General features: G+C 38.9%; 1 protein-coding gene across 10 annotated transcripts in view; it reads right to left on the reverse strand.

Annotated features, from left to right (window-relative positions):
- LOC135461793 (zinc finger protein GLI3-like) overlaps nucleotides 1-19,345 on the reverse strand; it is an 81,065-nt gene that overhangs the window by 13,467 nt on the left and 48,253 nt on the right. For 8 of the 10 annotated variants that reach the window (XM_064739031.1, XM_064739026.1, XM_064739027.1 and 5 more), the window contains 9 exons: nucleotides 7,728-7,964; nucleotides 7,345-7,465; nucleotides 5,591-5,760; nucleotides 4,903-5,034; nucleotides 4,357-4,554; nucleotides 3,904-4,106; nucleotides 3,489-3,548; nucleotides 661-772; nucleotides 183-328 (listed from right to left, as the gene is read on the reverse strand). In XM_064739031.1, coding sequence (XP_064595101.1) covers nucleotides 183-328; nucleotides 661-772; nucleotides 3,489-3,548; nucleotides 3,904-4,106; nucleotides 4,357-4,554; nucleotides 4,903-5,034; nucleotides 5,591-5,760; nucleotides 7,345-7,465; nucleotides 7,728-7,964 — 1,379 coding nt within the window. Of the gene's footprint in view, nucleotides 1-182; nucleotides 329-660; nucleotides 773-3,488; nucleotides 3,549-3,903; nucleotides 4,107-4,356; nucleotides 4,555-4,902; nucleotides 5,035-5,590; nucleotides 5,761-7,344; nucleotides 7,466-7,727; nucleotides 7,965-10,942; nucleotides 11,572-19,345 lie in introns of those variants that run through there. The other 2 variants (XM_064739034.1, XM_064739033.1) reach the window with 2 other exon arrangements.

Here is a 19,345-nt window from a genome sequence, read left to right on the forward strand (position 1 = left end):
CAAGAAACATGCAGCAAAATTTACCTCTATGTTGCTATTTCTATTTTTTTTGCCATACTGAAGTATGTAATTATCTGATTTCATATTGCTTATATCACAATGTTATAACAGGCACGATAGTTCCATGACACATAAATCAAGACACACCAATAAGAACAGGCAGGGTTAAAGTTTGGACTTACTCGGACTAGTTCTCCCTGTGTCTCAAACTCTATGGAGCATCCCTCCCAGTGGCAGTTTGTCTCTATGAAGTCTGGCTCTCCCTCCTGAGGGATGTGGCTACCATCATGGCCACTGCGGTGCTCCTCATCTCCATAACTCTCTCCACCTAAAAACATAGCCACAGGTTAGCACAGACAGGTAGAACATTGTCTGCTCTGTTCAAGATCAACTCCTCCAGCATAATACCACCATAACAGTCTATCCTGCTTCACTGGGACAAGGCTCAAATAGCCTGCATGTACAAATCACTGGTTCGCCCTTAACCAGTCACTCCATAGTTAAACACAGCACACTGAGTTTATCCCAGCTATGATCTCTTTTTGGCATTTTTTTCCCTCGCTGCCCGACAAACTTGACAGGCATCCATCAAATCTACCTCATTAGACAGTTGTGTTACTTTTGAACTGCTGCTCTTGTAAAGTCATTATGTAAACTTACCTGGGGACAACTCGTACTCCTGTTTAATTTTGGACTTCTTGATGTCCGAGCTTGGATCTACAGTACTACTGACCACACTGTTTGTTGGCTCTTTGGTTGTTGTGGATGGAACCTAAAAGTAATACAAAAATCTGGGTTAAACACAGGTCAAAGGCCACTGATTGGAAGACATCATGCAGTATTCCCAAGTCCTTGTTCGTAAATCTATCAAAACGTGTTCCAACAGAGGTATACCTGTAAAAAGCTCTCTATCTTCTTACATGAGCCCTAATGTCCCCTAATTCGAGCCCATTTCATCTGAGATGGATGGACTTTTGAAGTGGACAGAGCAGAGGTCACACTAACATCCAAAAATATTGCTCTGTTTCATCAGAACATTTCAGACTAATGTATAATAGGCATTTAAAAGCCCAAGCAACTTCATGAGCTCAGTTCCAGACACTATAACTGATCTCTTGATTATTTGCCTTCCCAATTTGTCATTCTGAGGTGATAATATGTAGATACATAGATATCAACTTGTATGCATCCGTATCTTGTGGACTTCCTCATAAGCAAGATGAGCTACTTGTAAGAAGTAAGAAATGGTCAAAATGTAGCTGTTTTGATAGCACTAACTAATCAGAAAACAAACAAACATACATGTAAATAATGTTAGGTATTGTTAAACAAACAATGAAACTGTATACAGCTTTCCATGCATGCTTGAGGCACTTAAATTACCATTACCTAGGTCACAAACAGGCTGATGCAGTAATAGCACTGATGGGATGTGCCATATCATTACATGATCAACAACCACAATAGTAAGTGAAGAAGCACTGATGTTACTTAGCAAATAATATTGGTCCACTGAATCAATTAAACAAACTCACATATGGCAGACAAATCAGAAATGTTCATTCATGCAAACAAAAAGTTTTCTCTGCCCCTGTGGAAAATAGTTCTTGAGGAATGACAATTATGAAGTTTTCTTGTTCACTGTGTACTTTGAAAATACACCCGATTCACATGTGCATCCAAGTTTTTACACGATCATGCAGAACAAACACGCTTAATAAGTACACCATCAATAGACACAAGAAAAACCTTGTTATTTTACATACATGAAGAAAACATCATAAAACTTCAAAAGTTCAATAAGTGGCTTAAGTTAGCAGTTCAGCAAGGAGTGGTTCTCTAAAAAAACTTTTCAAACACTACTGAAGTATTGCATTATTTCGCTGATGTCAGAAAAAAAAAATAGAAAGTTCTGTAAAACTGGGCTCACAACTTGATACAAACGCAACTGAATTAGCTGTTCTGTTTCTCTATGTTACATGCATTATTAAAGAAGTTGTATCAGAGGTGTTCCCATTCAAAGCAGATAGTTACATGGGCTAATTTCACACAGCCAGTTTGCATGTAAGTCACTATTTAAAATGTTACTTAAATGCTTCAGTTGAGACCATATGAGTTAAAATTGTGAACATATAGCAAGTGTTATATTAGGATAATTATATCAAAGGAAATAAACTGTGTATTGCATATTAACTGAAGCCAAAATGTGTTTGTGGAATTGGCCCCACAGACAACCCTGGTAAATGACCTCCAATTTCACCCATGACCAAGGTGCAACATTTTGCCTCCCTCTTAGTTTTACTGATCTCACAAAGGTGTTTGAGATTTGTTGCATATCTTCCTGTCTTTCTTCATTTTTCTTTTTGTAGTGGATAACTCAACTGATTACTTCTGGTAGAGGATTACTCTACTGATTACTTCTGGCAGTGGATTACTCTACTGATTACTTCTGGCAGTGGATTACTCTACTGATTACTTCTGGTAGTGGATTACTCAACTGATTACTTCTGGTAGTGGATTACTCTGCTGATTACTTTTGGTAGTGGATTACTCTACTGATTACTTCTGGTAGTGGATTACTCTACTGATTACTTCTGGTAGTGGATTACTCTACGGATTACTTTTGGTAGTGGATTACTCTACTGATTACTTTTGGTAGTGGATTACTCTACTGATTACTTCTGGTAGTGGATTACTCTACTGATTACTTCTGGTAGTGGATTACTCTACTGATTTCTTTCTTGGCTATAGGAAACAAGAATCTGATTTCCCAAATAAAGAAAGTTAATTACTGTAACAGGGTGGAATTCCTGTAACAGGATGGAATAACTGTAACAGGATGGAATTACTGTAACAGGGTGGAATTACTGTAACAGGGTGGAATTACTGTAATGGGATGGAATTACTGTAACAGGATGGAATTACTGTAACAGGATGGAATTACTGTAACAGGGTAGAATTACTGTAACAGGGTGGAATTACTGTAACAGGATGGAATTACTGTAACAGGATGGAATTACTGTAACAGGGTGGAATTACTGTAACAGGGTGGAATTTCTGTAACAGGATGGAATTACTGTAACAGGGTGGAATTACTATAACAGGATGGAATTACTGTAACAGGATGGAAGTACTGTAACAGGGTGGAATTATGGTAACAGGATGGAATTACTGTAACAGGATGGAATTACTGTAACAGGATGGAATTACTGTAACAGAGTGGAATTAAAACACTCCAAAATGGCATAATCCTGCCTGTTGTTCAGTGGGAGCCAACTGAACCAACATATTGTCCATCTAAAAACTTTGCACAGGCATAGCCTCATCTACATATAGTTCTAGATGTATATGTTAACAGGTTGAAACTGCACTCATGCAAGGCCCTGGATTACTATATTTTACAACATTTTGTCTTATGGGGAATGATTTCTCACCAGCAGAAAATGAAAGAACATGAGGGATTTGAATCAACACTTATTTAAACATACTTTGAATGTTTCCTGTCTTTTAGCATCTATCCCCTGAGCCATTTTATGACAAGTCTTCACCTGTAAACCAGACAAATTTCATGAGCAAATAACAGGGCATAATATTGTCACCATAACTGCAAGTACCTAACAGGTGACAAGTTTCTATCAGGACACAGAAGGTCCCAATACATGTATGTTTCCAAAAGTAGAAATTCAAATTTTTTGACATCCTGAATATACAGTTTCTAAAAATAAACATTCTAAAAATTTTGAGGACAACATCCCAAAAATCAGGCTTACAGATTCAACTTTCAAATGACAAATTTTGAGCCCATAAGACAGAAATGTTACATTGAAAGGGAAGTGATAAGCAGGCACAAGGCAAGCAGCAAGCTACATGTAAATGCTGAAAGGTAAAGAGAACAAATCTTACCTGTGTCTCTAGCTTTGTCATTGGAGGGTTGGGGTGTGCAAAAGGTTGTGCTGAGGTTCCGTTATGTGGAATTCCTCCCGATGTACGCCCTAACACAGAAGGTACCATTGGGTAGAAGAACGGTGACCCAGGTATACTCCCAGTTCGATAAAATGGATTTGTGGCAAAATGTTGATGAGCTGGACTCGCTGCTCCTAAAGATGCTGGATGCAACAAAACAACATGTTTATACACAGATAACAATTTTCATTCTTTCATGTAGACTCAGTAATTGGATTAACACTATTGTCAACATATCTGTTTTCACAAATGTTGTATCAATTTACCATTTAATTTGCCTTGTTAATGTCATCATAAAGTGAGCCAACAATGGAAGATTCTGATGATGTAATAATTAAAACATGCGATACCCTTCGATTTAAATTTCAGTGAACTTGTCTAGATGTGACTTACCTACAGATAGATGGCCGTAAGAACCACTTGCAGCCGAAGAGCTTCGAGAATTATGAGGAAAGGGAGTTAACTGGAGAGAGCCTTCTGAGCTGCGTGTGAGGCTCTGTATATCTAGATAGTCTGAGATCGGTGAGTGGGATAGGGCCCTCTTCCGGCTTTTACCAACAACTGAAGGCCGTGGACTTGTGAGACGAGAACCTGCAAGGACAAGCCAAGACTCATAGTACAAAACCATAGGAGAATGTTACTCTTGATTTGTTTTTTAAATTAGCATATAAACAAATGGCATGAGCACCATAGTTCTAAAAGCTATAAGTAGATTGTACAAAACTAACTGTCCAATCTAGGAATTTTTTTACTTGAATTATCTTTTGTTATCACATATTTTTCCCAGTTCTACCTAAACTGAAGTAAGAAATGAAGTCAATGTGTTCAACAGATAGCCAAAACTACTTCATCACTGTTTGCTGAAAACACTTTGTCATACAATGTTATTACTTGATAACCTTGTTCTCATAAACCAGTTTTCATGGAAGGTCTACTTACTCTCTACAGAGCCTGGTAGGGTTATACTGCCGCTTCCTGGGGTTGGGGGTACATCTGTGAACATACTCCGCTGATTAGGAGGGTGGGGCAGGAACTCTGCTGGGTAACTACCCAGACCACTCAATGGCAGTCCTGTACACGACAGACAATGTATTAGTGTTATGGAACTATTCATATTCAAACCTTTATGAACAAAAATCTTTCACCTTTTAAATAAGTTGCTCCTTCATGTAGATTTATTTATTATTATTTTTTTTTGTTTTACTAAGGACCATATCAAGGGTTAAATAACATTTAAACTACATTTAGGCAAACACCTGTGCACTTTCATCTGGTCTGGTTTTGGAATAATTTTAGAAGATTTTCCAAGCTTAAACTTTTCATAATTTCTAGGATGCTCCAACAGTCTCAAGCAAGAAAAACTGTGATGTTCAAAACTGACTTATCAGGGTGTAAAGCTTTTTTAAAATATGAACAACATACTCATATCTTTACTTTTCCAAAAGGCTGATGAAGAAATCTAATATTCCACTTTCAACACTACTAATATCTCTCCCAAATTATAGAATTAGGGAAAAGTTACAAACTTGGTTTTCATTATGACAAAATAATGCTGACGTAGATAGCTCCTTGGCAGAAATAACTACCTTGACGAGATTGATGGTCAGGTCAACCTTGACATACTAACCTGGTAAACTAGCTGGACTATATCTTCTGCCTGATATAGGGCTGTAGAAATTCCTTTGCATCTGTTCCCAGTGTATCCGTGAGGCAAGGTGAGCTATGGGTTCTCCTGCCCCCACAGGGCTACGCATCGTCAGCAGGGAGACGTCTGAATGGGCAGGGCTACCAGGTAACCTGGAGACAGACCACACCCCAATAATGAAGATGTTCAAGTTTAAGAGCAGCATTAAACTGAATGCATATTAGTAGTTCATCACTGATGAAGCAATTCCGCAGGATACTGATGACTATCATTGTACATATACCAATACAAATAAATATATGTATTCACTTAAATTCTTCACTAAATAAGCTTCAGGAAGAGAACAATTATTTCCAAACATTCATCATATTTTTTCCTACATATGTTTGACATTTCAATTACAGGTTGTACCTAAATAAGGCTGGCTGCACCAGCTGACTTAGCCTGAGGCTATAGTCTAGGGTCAACCTTTAGTAAATTCCTAATAATTATCTACATGAACATCTTTGGCCATCCCATGATGATATTACAAACTGGTCAGCCACTGAGACATTGCCAGCTACACTTTAACCGCACAATAAATCTTACTGAAGAGAAAATAGTGGAACAGTAATGTCTTAATAATGTCAGATAGAGTAAGGGCAAATCGTTACATGTCTTGCAAATTACTTAGTAAAAGCTCAAATAGCTAAATATTACATCTTACAGTTAAAGTACATTTACGAATTTGTTGGATTTTAGTCGAAATAAAACTGTAAATATAAATTAAATACATAATATACGGAAAACAAACAAACTATTATCTGAAACAATTAGCCAGAACTACATATGATAAAAAAATATACATTTAACACAGAGTTTTGAAAAATCAAAAGATTACACACAGACTTACACAGTAAAAGATGGCATGTCCAAAAAATAACAAAAATAAAAATTTCAGAAGTGTTCTCTCCAGAAGGTACCATACAAATACTCACCATTCTGTCATCTTATGAGTAAGTATCCAGAAAAGCAGCAGGAAGTAAGTATTAAAAAATGTTTTAACTATGTGAGTTTATGAACTCTAAATAAAATGTTCACACAGTTAACCTGATATTGAATTTAAGAAGTTTTCCATTTCCCTCAAAAACTCATTCAAGAAAACAAATCCATTCATTTAAAGGAGGCCGCCATGCAGCAAAGTTCACATTTAATGTGCATCTTGAGTCCTGCATAGCACATGGTTATAAACTGCTGTCTGATAATAAATCACACTGTCTGGTGTCACAAGGACATATTTCCATGCAAAATAGAAACTCTTCAGTTCTGGAACATTTTGAGTAGTTGTCCAACTTTTTTAGATAGTTGCCCAGTTAAAAAGCAAATGATTTTCAAAAACTGGTAGATGACACACATGAGACAAAAATTCTCAAAACTGCTGTAGTCAGTTGTTTTACTTCGCTGTAAAAACAACCACCTGGAACATCTTGCTTGCCCACATATATTTTCACCTGCCCAGGGAAAGCAGGAAAGTCTGAAGTTCCAGCACAGTTCTTGGATAAGATCCATACTTCACCAGTATCCATACTTTGGATCCATACAATTTTTAAAGACTTTTAGCTTTCAGCTTTCATTTAATGACCTTCTCTTAAACTGTATGAACCCTGCAACGTTTCCTTAGTCAGACCAAAACATTTCCTGACTAAACATAAAAGATTTGTCTTTAAAAATTCAAAAGGGTCGTTAGTGCAACTTACCCATGTGGAGGCTGGTGATAAGGGTATGGGGGCCAATGATAACGTCCCTCAAGTGTATGAGAATTCATCGGTAATGGATGGTTGATTGAGTACGGCATATGTGAGTAGGGAAATGACATACCTACAAAATGTACGGGAAACAAGGATAGTTTCACATACGGCTGGAGAGCAGGTTTAAGAACAAAGGCATCATTTTTTTCCTAATTATAATGTTACAATCTTTTTATTATTTTGACATTCCTAAAAAAATAGTTCTTCTTAAAAATTGCTGTCCTAAAAGCTTTAAGAAATAAAATATCCATTAATCATTACTAACAGTTTATGAGCATTAATGTATACATTACTTTGCCTTGCGCAAGGGTTCAACATGAATAAGAACATACCATATTGAGGTTCAACAAGGCCATTTCGTGGGTCCAAAAAGGGCTGTCCAAAGTATGGGGGAATCCTGGCTTCTGTTGTTGGAGGGAGAGGAGTAGGCCCAACCCCCCTATCCACTGTCTCCACCCTACTGCCAGCTTTACTGCGATCAGTGGAGGAGGGCTCCTCGTCCACACGGCTTAGGTGTGAGCTAGGGGGGCGGCTCACTGCACTGTGACGGTTCTTCTGACCCGTCAGTCCTGTTAACATACATCACACACAAGTAAGTACAATACATAACCGTATCCAGTTGTCATTGTGTACCAGTGATCTGTGCTAGAGAAAGTCTGAAGGATACATAACAAATAGTATTTTGATATATTACAAGCATCTTCCAAATCAGCCTTATAAATATAATGTTTGCTGTCTGGTCAGATATCAAACTCAGTGGGGCTGGTGAGTGTAAGTTCCCACTACTGTTTAAAGAGGTATAGTTCACTGGTTTTTTCTTCATGCCTACGACGGCAAGGAAGAAAGTATATATATATTTTTCATCCTAATTTTGAACTATTCGGTTAAATAAATGTGTCCATATGCATGTACAAGTAAAACAGCTGTCCAAAAAGTTGTGCTTTTGTTCCTTCTAAGCTCCTTCAGCGTAAATGAAAGATATCTATAGCAACAGGGTGAGAAGGCTTAAAACCAAATCACAGGTATACATCTGTATGCAGTGTCATGTTGGATGTTAGACATCTGCCATGCCATTTCTGGCTGATGTAGAGGTATTTGTTAGCCTACCAATGACTATGAAATTAAAATACACATTCAACACAACTGATACAAAATCACGTGCTTTTTAAATTCTACACCTACCTGCCATATCTTCATACTGGAACACATGCCCTGCCAGCTCCCAACAGGTGAGCATATATATAACAGCTTAGCACAGATACCAACTGGTTATCAACAGAATCACAAGATCACAGGGTTTCAGTTCAGCCATTCCGGCATAACCCAAATGTTCACAAGGTCAGCAGTAACTTCCATCTTCAAGCTACAAACCTGAGACTTTCAAAGTTCAACCGGACATGTATGTAGGCCTATGTGGAAGCATGGATGCGTTGTGGAGTTGAGATGTAATGGGAGAAGGGATTGATAATGAGCCAGACCAAACAAGTATGACTACATGGAACAGGAGCTCTAACAAAGACAGGTAGAAACACTATACCTCCAAAATGACTTTGAGTGTCTAGCTAACAATTGTGTCAGTGAAGTCGTAACATAAGTAAAAGAGCTCACTTCCTAATTACAGGTGATAAAGCTATTGTGAGATTGTAATCTGGCCATCTGTGATTATTGTAAGCAGGCTTTGATTGGATTGAAACTTCACCTCAACCTGACCCATAATGTCAGATCAGCAACACACCACTGTAAACATAGTTCCCGACTCTGTTGTCAGAATTACCTGAGGCCTCTGTATGTAGGGAGATCGAGTGAGCCCCTAGTTATTCCAGCTTAAGGGCACTGGCTCCCTCTATCAGACACCCAGGGTAGCGTCAACATATTGTTGCTCTGTTCTTAGTGTGACAACTGATACAAGTACATGCACACTACTGCAAGAACCTATGAATGAACTAGGAACAATGGTACATTGCATAGGTATAGGCCTAATGTTGTATGAGATGCTTTGGAAGACCAAAGACACCTGCACGAACATTCAACAAAGCTAATTTCACAATTAATCAAGGACAAAATGTACGTCATTTACAGTATATACCTAAGTTACTCATTTCACCTGGCTCTGAAAATTCTATTGACATTAGGAAGGTGTATTACATTTGTTCGAAAGGTAGATATATTCTAAAGGAAAAATGTTTGTATCATCAAAGCTAATATTTTATGACATTTATTTGCATGCCTCTAAAAATTTATTTTTTGAGGTGAATGTTTAGGTTAGATACAGCATATATCCAGAACTCCGACATTCACTGCTTCACAAATACAATCTCATGTAGATTTACAAAGCCAAACATCTTGTAAATGAAAACAGATTTCTAAACTTTGAGCCAGTGAACCCAATACAGGCAAGTGTCAGTTACAGTACTGTTCTCCACCAAACCCTGTGAGTTGATGCAGTACAAACTGAAGTGTTTTATGATACATTATGGTAGATGTACTTTCACAGACATCACCATAAAGTATATCGGTGTGTGGATTTTCTCTGGCATAGCTCTGGCTTATCTGTTACTGGAGATAAGCCTAACAACTGAGCAGTGGAGCAACAACAACTCATATGTTTATAAAAAATATTCCCATTTAATTAAGACTTACCCGAACACTGCAGTGCAGCTCTGCTGGGAGGAAACAGCATTTTTTTTTTGCACCTACATGTACCAAAACTACTACAAAACTGATTAAGTTGAAAAAATAACAAAATCTTGACAGACTAAACGGAAGTGTAAAAGTAACACCACTACATGTGTAAGTCCATGCTATAAAATCTCCAAATCAATGTTACGAGGGTGTATAAATTACACTTCATATTCCAGAATGTTTCTTTTGATCGCCAGAGTGTATACAGACCTATTGCAAATGGTAACTTACATTTTCCCAAGAATATGCGCTATAAAATGAGCAAGACATCACCCCCAATCAGTGAATTTCAATGAAATGTCCTCAAAGTAAATGTTATAACACTAGAATTATCAGCACTGCTACCCATAGGCTTGATATCTATCAGTTAACATGTCAAAGTGTGTATCGCTCCATTAAACTCATAAAGAAAACTGCATGGAAAAGCAGCGAAATGACCATGTGAACTTTCTTGCACGCTAATAAGACTCAAGACACTAAAGTAAGGGAATTATGATTAAAATTCTGCAATAGCCACAATGTATATTTACCTTTTGCAAAAATAGGTTTCCAAAGTATCACCCATTTGTTCAATAATATTTGCACAGGATGGCAGCTAATCATCAGCAATTAACAAAGTTAAGCCTAGGCAAAATACCCTTTAAGTAAATTGTTATAACACTGCACGTGATAGCACTGTCATATAAATGAATTGTTTTAACACTATATATGACAGCACTGCCACCCACAGACTTTCACGCCTATCAGTATAAATGTGTGAATCCTTCCACTGACTTCACCCACAAGACTGCATGGAAAATGTTCCATAATGACAAAATTCTCTGGTACACTGATAAAAATCAATACAACAACTTCACAAACTCACCTATTTTGGTAATACTGCGCACAAATTAAAGCGGTAAATCCAGTTAAACAAAAGGACACATTACTCCTGTAGGATGTGAGGTGCTGAAGGAGTGTCGTCTCTCCGCCTGCCTCACACCTCTCGAGTGAAGCTCAGGGTAACAGACAGATGCTAGCCAGACCTCCCAACACGAGGCTGCCCTCACCTAACTCAGCCTGCCCGCCCCGACTGCCTGCTTGCCTCAATGGGCCAAGTAGACTGCCATGAGCCACATGTGTTTTTCAGTTTGCCACAATCACTTTTCCTGAGAAAACATTTGGAGGGTGTCAATAAACAGTCACCAGCTTAACTGTCCCGAGTATAAAATAAACCTCTAGCAAGAGGATGCTGAACTTGATGTCTAATCACTTCTTCTCCACCAAACCAGGAATAAATTGCTGCCTCAAGAAATAAACTAGGAAATGAGATAAATATTACAGAGTAGATCATCATGCTTGTACTTAAGAGAGGCGAATAAACAGGCTGTTGCCTGCTGCCAGCCAAAGCTCTGCCTGCAGTTAACAACTCCAGAGAATATTTATAAGCCAATTTCAAGTAGATGCAGAGCTTTGTGATGAATTAACAGCAATCTTGTGACAAACTATCAACCTGGTTACAGTGATTTGTCTCAAGCCTGTTGTGGTAATATCCTATACTCCAATCCAGTCTTCTAGCCACTGACAATTAAGTGGAGGTATTGTAATACCTTACCGTCCACCCATTGGTGGCCTGAGAACACCCAAACAGCTAGAGGCAGGTATCTCCAAGGATATAGTGTGTGGGTGTTAGCCAGATCAAAGCCGAGGACAGGCGACACATTCTCTGGAAGCAGGAGCTATATCATATGCTGTAAGATAACTGACAAAAAAGTGATCAGTGAATGCAGCAGTTCCGTCTTGCCATCCTGCGAGGCCAGCTGTTCACGCGTGTGTGGTCCCTAGACTCAGGTAACTCCGCTCTTGTTCAGCCTAGTGTGGCCACTTTATTCGGCCCCCTATTGTCAGCATACTATCATCTCTGTTGATCCTCAATGCGTACCTGTCTCATCTCGCGCCCAAACATCCACTCTCTAAACATCCGCCACTGTCACTCCAACAATATCACATTTTATATTACTGTACCCATGTAAATCACACTACCAGTAAAAGTGGATTTGCTATTTTGAAACCTTTTCAGGGCGCACATCAGAGCTTTTCAAAACAGTTCATTATGGCATGTATCTGTATGAAGTGCTTTTGCCTGTTAATGTCACTGACAGGTATATCAAGGTATTTGTGCAGAGCTTTCAGTCCATGATATATCATAGGAGAGCTGTTCATTGTGTTCTTCAGCACTGATAAATGGCAGCAGCAAAGATTGACTTTCTTTACACAGCACTTCTGTATGAGTTTATGATAATCAACTGCACGTGTGCGTCACTGATATACCACAGGATAAATCACTCCTCAAAACCATCTCCGCCAACTGATCAAACTGAATACTAGAAAAATTTGTTAACATCTGAACAGGTGTCCTAAGCGTAAAGCAGAACACACTCAATTACCTGCTAAACACTGGCCATGGGGAAACACCCATGTATACACCCAGGGCACGGGACATACACTAGATGGCATAACAATAGTCAAAGCATTTTAACCCTGGTTATGAGTTTAAAATGTAACCACATTTCTATGACTAAAAGCCTTTTAAACATACTCTTTATGTAACAACCTAAATCTCCTGGTACAGTTATACCACACACTTTGCCTAAAACTCTTGAAAGTCAGCAATGCTAAATGTTATGTCATGTATTAATATACATCTAATTAAATCTTGAAGAGACGGGAAAACAAAAACAAGAAAAAGCTTAGTACCCAGCTAACTTTCTTCAAGCCTAGGTGGTTAATTCCAACCCTGCAGCTCATAAGAAACCTTGTTCACATGTCAGCTGAAGTCATGAACAACAAGGTGAAACACAGATATGTAATTAACTCATCCTACATTCTCTCTTGTCAGTTCAAAGAATTACCTCAAATATTTTACACTTTTCACCAGGGAAACGTTAGCAGAGCTTACCTGTAACTTCAGACAGGCCAGAGTTCTATTAGATGTGATAGCCAAAAAAGTGATGATTTAAGGTATTGCTGTATTGCCACCTGATGGGCGCACAGGCTCTCTGATAACTTGTCTGTCATCACTTCACATTCGACTGTCATTGAGGCATTCAATAAAATACTTAGTTAAATCACACACACACAGGACAACAAGCTAGTTAACATTACACAGTAACTCCGGAGGGACATTCACCCCACAAAACCTCACTGATCTTTATTATTTTCTTCCCTAATCTTCATAACAGGGAGGATAAAGCATCAACACTTTAACAAATATCCCACCCCAGTCATATCTACATGCATAAAAATAGGTACATGCAAAACAATTTGACTTGTCCTATAGGAAAAAACTACCCACTCAATTAGACAGAGCTCATCAGATTAATTAATACATAACCACATTGATTAAGATAAATTGAGTGGGATGTCAACCTGCATGATCTCCAGTGACAAATCAATGTAACAGTACATCTAACCAGAAATTAACATTATGTGGGAGGGTTTTAAAAAACCACTATTAACATACAATCATAAAATAAATGGCATTATAGGCCATATTTTTGTTTGCACAGGAAAGAGCAAATTTCAGAGCAGTTTTGCACATTGTTAATTTTGGTTTTGGAGACAAAACAACATTGGTTGGATTGACCAGTTTCAGGGCTTCACAAAAAGTATAATTTTATCAATCAACACAGCCTAATGCCTTCAGAATATTTTTGAATAATCACCTTGCAAACATGTGAAAAGGTTGAAGAATTACATGTAAGTCACAAGGCTGTACAAATGCTGTATACATCAGCCACGGATTTTGCCAGCAGCAAATAACTGAGACAAAACTATCTTTTATTATTTTGCATGTGGACAAGCCACACTTTGTTTTCATCAAATGACCAGCATTGTCAGGTAGACTGGGGTAAGCTGTAAGCGTGACCAAGTGTCAGGTGAGGAATGCATCCAGTTCCTCTCTGCTTCTTCTACCTGACAGTAAATCATCTGTCTAAGGTCTCCAAGGATGGGGGCTGGGGTGCGGGGTGGTGGTGGGTGGCTGGTTTACAACTCAGTCACCGGAAATGACTTCTATATGTATTAATGATTCCAAAGCACCAAGGTAAAACCATATCTTGACAGGGCTATGCAAATTTTCCTTTGTTTTAATAATGCATTCTGTCAAAATGTGAGCTGGTCAGCCACTCCTCTGATCAGCCAGGAACAAGAGAACTCCATGTTAGGACCGTGCCAGGAGAGAACAAGCCGCCCCGGGCTATTCCCTCATTTACATTACTAACAGATTATGTTAATGCCTCCCACAATCAATCATCAACAGGTACAATAACACTGATACATATGTCAACAGACCGGGATAAACCTAGCTAGCCATGCAGCCACCACGTCACAGCGATAAGGCATCTGTATGGTCTGACAGCCTGGGGTTATCCAACAATAAATACAACATCAACTGGGTGGGGACATAAAACACTTCTTAACAACACATTCATTGATCAATAATCAGTCCACGTGAATCACTCAAACTACAGCACAAACCCACTCACCTGTGACTAAACTCCAGTTATCTCACATCAAAATCTCATTGAGGGAAATATATATTCATAAGTTTTATCATGAGTAGAATGAAAGGTGAAGCATCACAAAAGTCAATGATCATCCAATGATGTCACAAAATCATGACCGTAACTATAAAAAGCTGCATCACTAATACACACCAACCAACACAAATTCTACAGTTCCTTGTGAAATCATAAACTAATATACGCTTCTTCTCCCCGATCAAACATACTCATCCTCACAACATTCTCGAACTGATGGGCATTTTCTGGCATGTACCAGTCTTAAATCGCATGCCACTTTATTTACAAAAAAAAACGTTACTGTGGAGTTTTGCACCAGTTGTTTGACTTAAGTCTAACTTATCACTTGGTGAGAGGATATGTGGGTATCATCTACATGTACGTTAATAACTGCCTAAATAGTATACCTTCAGTCCTCTAACATCAGTGTTGCTGACCAAGAAGTTATCTCCCTTGTATCAGAGTGCAGCTCCTGTGTGCTGCCACCTCTCAGATTCCAGGCTCCAGGGGTCTAAGACTGTAGGCGTACCACCTCGTCATAACTCATACCACACCATCACTCATACCGCTCTCTATAGATCTTATCTTATCCCTATTAATCTTTAAAAAAAATCTCACACACAAGCTTTTATGAAAACCTTTATTTACAGACTAGATGCGTACAATAATTAATTAGTTTCAAACAAAAATTATTAGTCTGAAAATGTCTGGGAAAATATCATAAACCCAGCAAGAATTCTTCTGAGTATTAAGTTGTATAAAGAATTTAAAGACTTTTTTCTGGTGGTATATGTAGTTAATAGAAACAAATCCATCTTATCTCACACTAGCAATTATAAGACATCCAGGACACCCATCAACTTCACACAATAAAATAATCATCAAAGTGTTGATGGACATACATATTCATGCCTTCTTCAATCTGTGCGGTAGGCATTTCCTAAGCATGTAAGAAAACAGCTCATGTGTACAAGATGCCCCATGTATACACATGTCTGACTGTGATGACTGAGAACTTAGCCATCTTGAAGGTGCAGGAGTGAGGTCACATCTACAGCTAACCATGATTACTAATGTGCATCCAAGGGCTGTTTAGTCAATTTACACACATACATCTAAGTCAAAAAAAGTAGATTCTCTCATATTTTTACCATGTTTTCCTAATGAGAATGAATGTTTAAAAAATACAGTTGGAATAAGTGCAGAAATTAAGATAGTTTTTATTTTGTTATTTCATAAATACACATACAGCACTGTAGCATAATTATGATGGACATGTTCTGATAACACATCACAGACCCAAGAGCCTTAAGTAAGATTCTGCAATCATAATTAACAAGTGTTTATTTGAGTCTATTTACTGAATGAAACCTCACCCCCAGTGAGTACCCATCATCTTACTTGATTACATTTCTGTTTTTTTTTTTTTTTTTTTGATTGGTGTTTTACGCCGTACTCAAGAATATTTCACTTATACGACGGCGGCCAGCATTATGGTGGGTGGAAACCGGACAGAGCCCGGGGGAAACCCACGACCATCCGCAGGTTGCTGACAGACCTTCCCACTTACGGCCGGAGAGGTACATTTCTGTTAGGCACAGCAGCCATAGGAAGTTTCCACAATGTATTTAAAGCTTATGGGCCTCATATTTAATAACACTAACCAAGGCATGTGTACTTAATCGTGACTGTGCATCATAAAGAAGGGCCAGTACCTAAACGAGAACTACAATTTTTGACACTAGTAAATAAAGATCCCTGAAGAGGAAATGCCTTTCATTTTCAGCCCCATCCCAGTTCTAAGGATAAAACATTGTTAAAGCAAGCTGTAGTAAGGAAGCTCCCGCTAGGAACTCTAATTGGCTGCCAGCAGGGACTTGGCTTACAGATCTGAAGTGTTATTATGAGAAATGAGACAGCCAACTGACGGTGTCAGCCCCAATACACTGGTAATTACTTTAGCCTCAGACTTGCCCTGAGATATTCAATGTTCCCTTTCTCTTTCACATGATCTAGTTACACTCCTTCTGAGGACTAAGCTGCTACGCAAGACTTTCTCTACATGTAGATATTAATCATCCTACATGTAATCTAGACTAAGGATTGCTCTTTGTTCTGCTCTAGGTATAGAGGCTTAAATATCAATTACATTACAACTCAATCAAGTTATGGTATAAATCTATTCTTCTGCTTTTTACAACTAAGAACTTGCCCTTACTGTTATTTTGTTTCGTCATATTTTCAACATATCATCAAATTTGTCCATGCTAGAAAGTGTTGAAAGAGGTGCTCTGGTAACATAAAGAAGGCTAAGGGTTTGTTTCATTATCATAAATCAACTAAGTCTAGCAAACGAGGAAAAAAATATTGCGGTTGAGTGAAAAGGAGATGACGCCCATCAATTTGATGGGGTTTTTGCCAGTGTAGACATGTCAAGAGATCTTGAGAATTTCTTGCAGAGCAAAGGATACTTTAAAGCCAGTAGCTGAGTAGTAATTAATTGCCAGTCTTTTTTATCAAATGGTAAAGTTCGCAAGAAAACCTACAACACCTGTCTTCAACATCTAACTACCATCTGCATAGTTTGCCAACTCTATGTCCAATACAAAAAGCTGTGAGCCCAGTATCGTTTAGCTGTTTTATGTAAAACCCGCAAGAACACAATGTCCACAGGTACAGAGGCCTTTGTGGTTCAGAGATAACAAGGAAGCCAGGGCAATCTGCAAGACATATAACAAACAGCAAACTTCAGTCTTGTTATGTCCCTGAAAGACTGTGACTGAAGCAGACAATATTGACAGTGTTCATGTTCATCAGGGCTAGTATATGTACCACATTGTAGGCAAGCATTGCAAACAATTTGTTACACAAGGACATCAAAGGGATATGGCAAAGGATGTCTGTGTAAAGATTGGTTTCTACAAGTCGCAGGAACGTGTTCTGAAGAATGGAGGTATGGGGGAGGGGGATGAGGAGGGGAGAGACTGGGCTATGTTTAACAGGAGACTCCACACTGTCTGGGACTGGCTTCAGGTGAAGCCATGTCTACAGCCCAGGTACAGCCTGGACTGGTGGCATTTTGTCAGTTCCCAGACCAGATACAATGTAGCTCGTGGCTCAGCTTTACCCTAGCACAGTGCACATAGCCAGGGCAGGGCAAGTGACAGGAAGGGGCATAGTAAGCCCATGTTGCTGTATTCAGGGAGTCATGTAGTGACACCAGATATCACAGAGCCATGTCTTTGTACCCTCTTGCTGCTGTCTGAGCTCTGGGGGACTCTCTTGTTAGCCTTCCATCACATCCTCAGCGGACACCACACTCTCCTGATACCCCCAGAGGATCTTGACAGCGTGACCAGGACAAAGGCTACCCATTTCTACCAAGCCTCAAGAACAACTCCCATTTTGTTTCCAAAATTTTTTCTTTTCTAAACAGATGTAGGCTCAAAGCAAGTCTATGAAATACACAAGAGGCAGTTAAAAGTATAGAAATTGTGATTTGATTCTAGTCAAACTAAATCATTTTCTACAAAATTTGTCAGTATCAATGAAAGATTATTGAGTATGGCATTACACAGCAATTAAACTAATAGTTCTCAATACAGCAATGATAGTAATTTGACAGCAGCAGTTTGGAAGAAATGGCAAAAGACCTCTTCGGTATGGGGTGGGGAGGGGTGGTGAGGGGTGGGGTGTGTTGGCATAGCTGACATTGTGAGACCTTGACTCAGCTACATCCTCAAAGGGTGTGTCTTTGTGAACAGATTGTTATTCAGCCTGGTACAAAAGGGCCATATGGGTCTGATCCAGATCCCAGTCTCCTTATGACCCTGTCTTCAAGGTAAAAAGCCATTGAGGACCAACAGACCCAATCTTAATGACATGGGGCAAGGGGTATATTATAACCAGTCTGTGGTCTAGGCTGAATGAACTTCAGATATAGTGATATCCCAGAAGTTTTCTCCTCTTATTAGGACTCAGTAACAAGGGAAATAAATGGTATAAACATGTAGTCTAAATTAAAGATCAAAAGCGCACCTTTGTGGTTCAAAGATCCATCCACTGAGTTCTGTCAGAATGTGGCATAAGGCAGCTAGGTATCCACATAATCAAGAAGGAACCACTGGGCACTGCATGCTGCTAACCTACCTTCCTTACTTCACAGTCCTAAACTCTGTCATGGCGATAAAATACATTCAACTCTCTAACCTTAAATATATCATGGAATATAGTCAATAAAAAAAAAACAAAAAACATACACGTACTGTGCAAGACAAACTGACCATTAAAGACCTCTCAAGGTGCAGTGCTCTTAACGTATTTGATAACTGGGGGATGAACCTTCCGTTTTGCTTCAGGGCATGGCTTCGAGATCCTCACTCCAAACAAAAATTCCAATGCACTCGATCCTGTGCTTATTTCCATGTTCTATAAACAAGCCATTTTAATCGAGAAGGGATATACCTGTGGCTGACTAGAAGACACAGTTGTCAATGGCAGTGGGTGTGAATAAATGTGGGTCAGAAGCTGCCCTCAAGAAAGCAGGCAGGATTAAGGGCAGATCTTTTCACCATCAAGGTAAAAAGATGGCAGGAAGTGTAGAGACTGTAGTTCATCAAACAGTGACTGTTGTGTCCATGAACATGTGCGCAGTCTATTGAGGGAGGGTTCAGCCATAGCAGAATACCCTCTGAGGTGTGAAATAC

This window comes from Liolophura sinensis, chromosome 1 (assembly GCF_032854445.1).
Source record: "Liolophura sinensis isolate JHLJ2023 chromosome 1, CUHK_Ljap_v2, whole genome shotgun sequence".
NCBI classification, from domain to species: domain Eukaryota; kingdom Metazoa; phylum Mollusca; class Polyplacophora; order Chitonida; family Chitonidae; genus Liolophura; species Liolophura sinensis.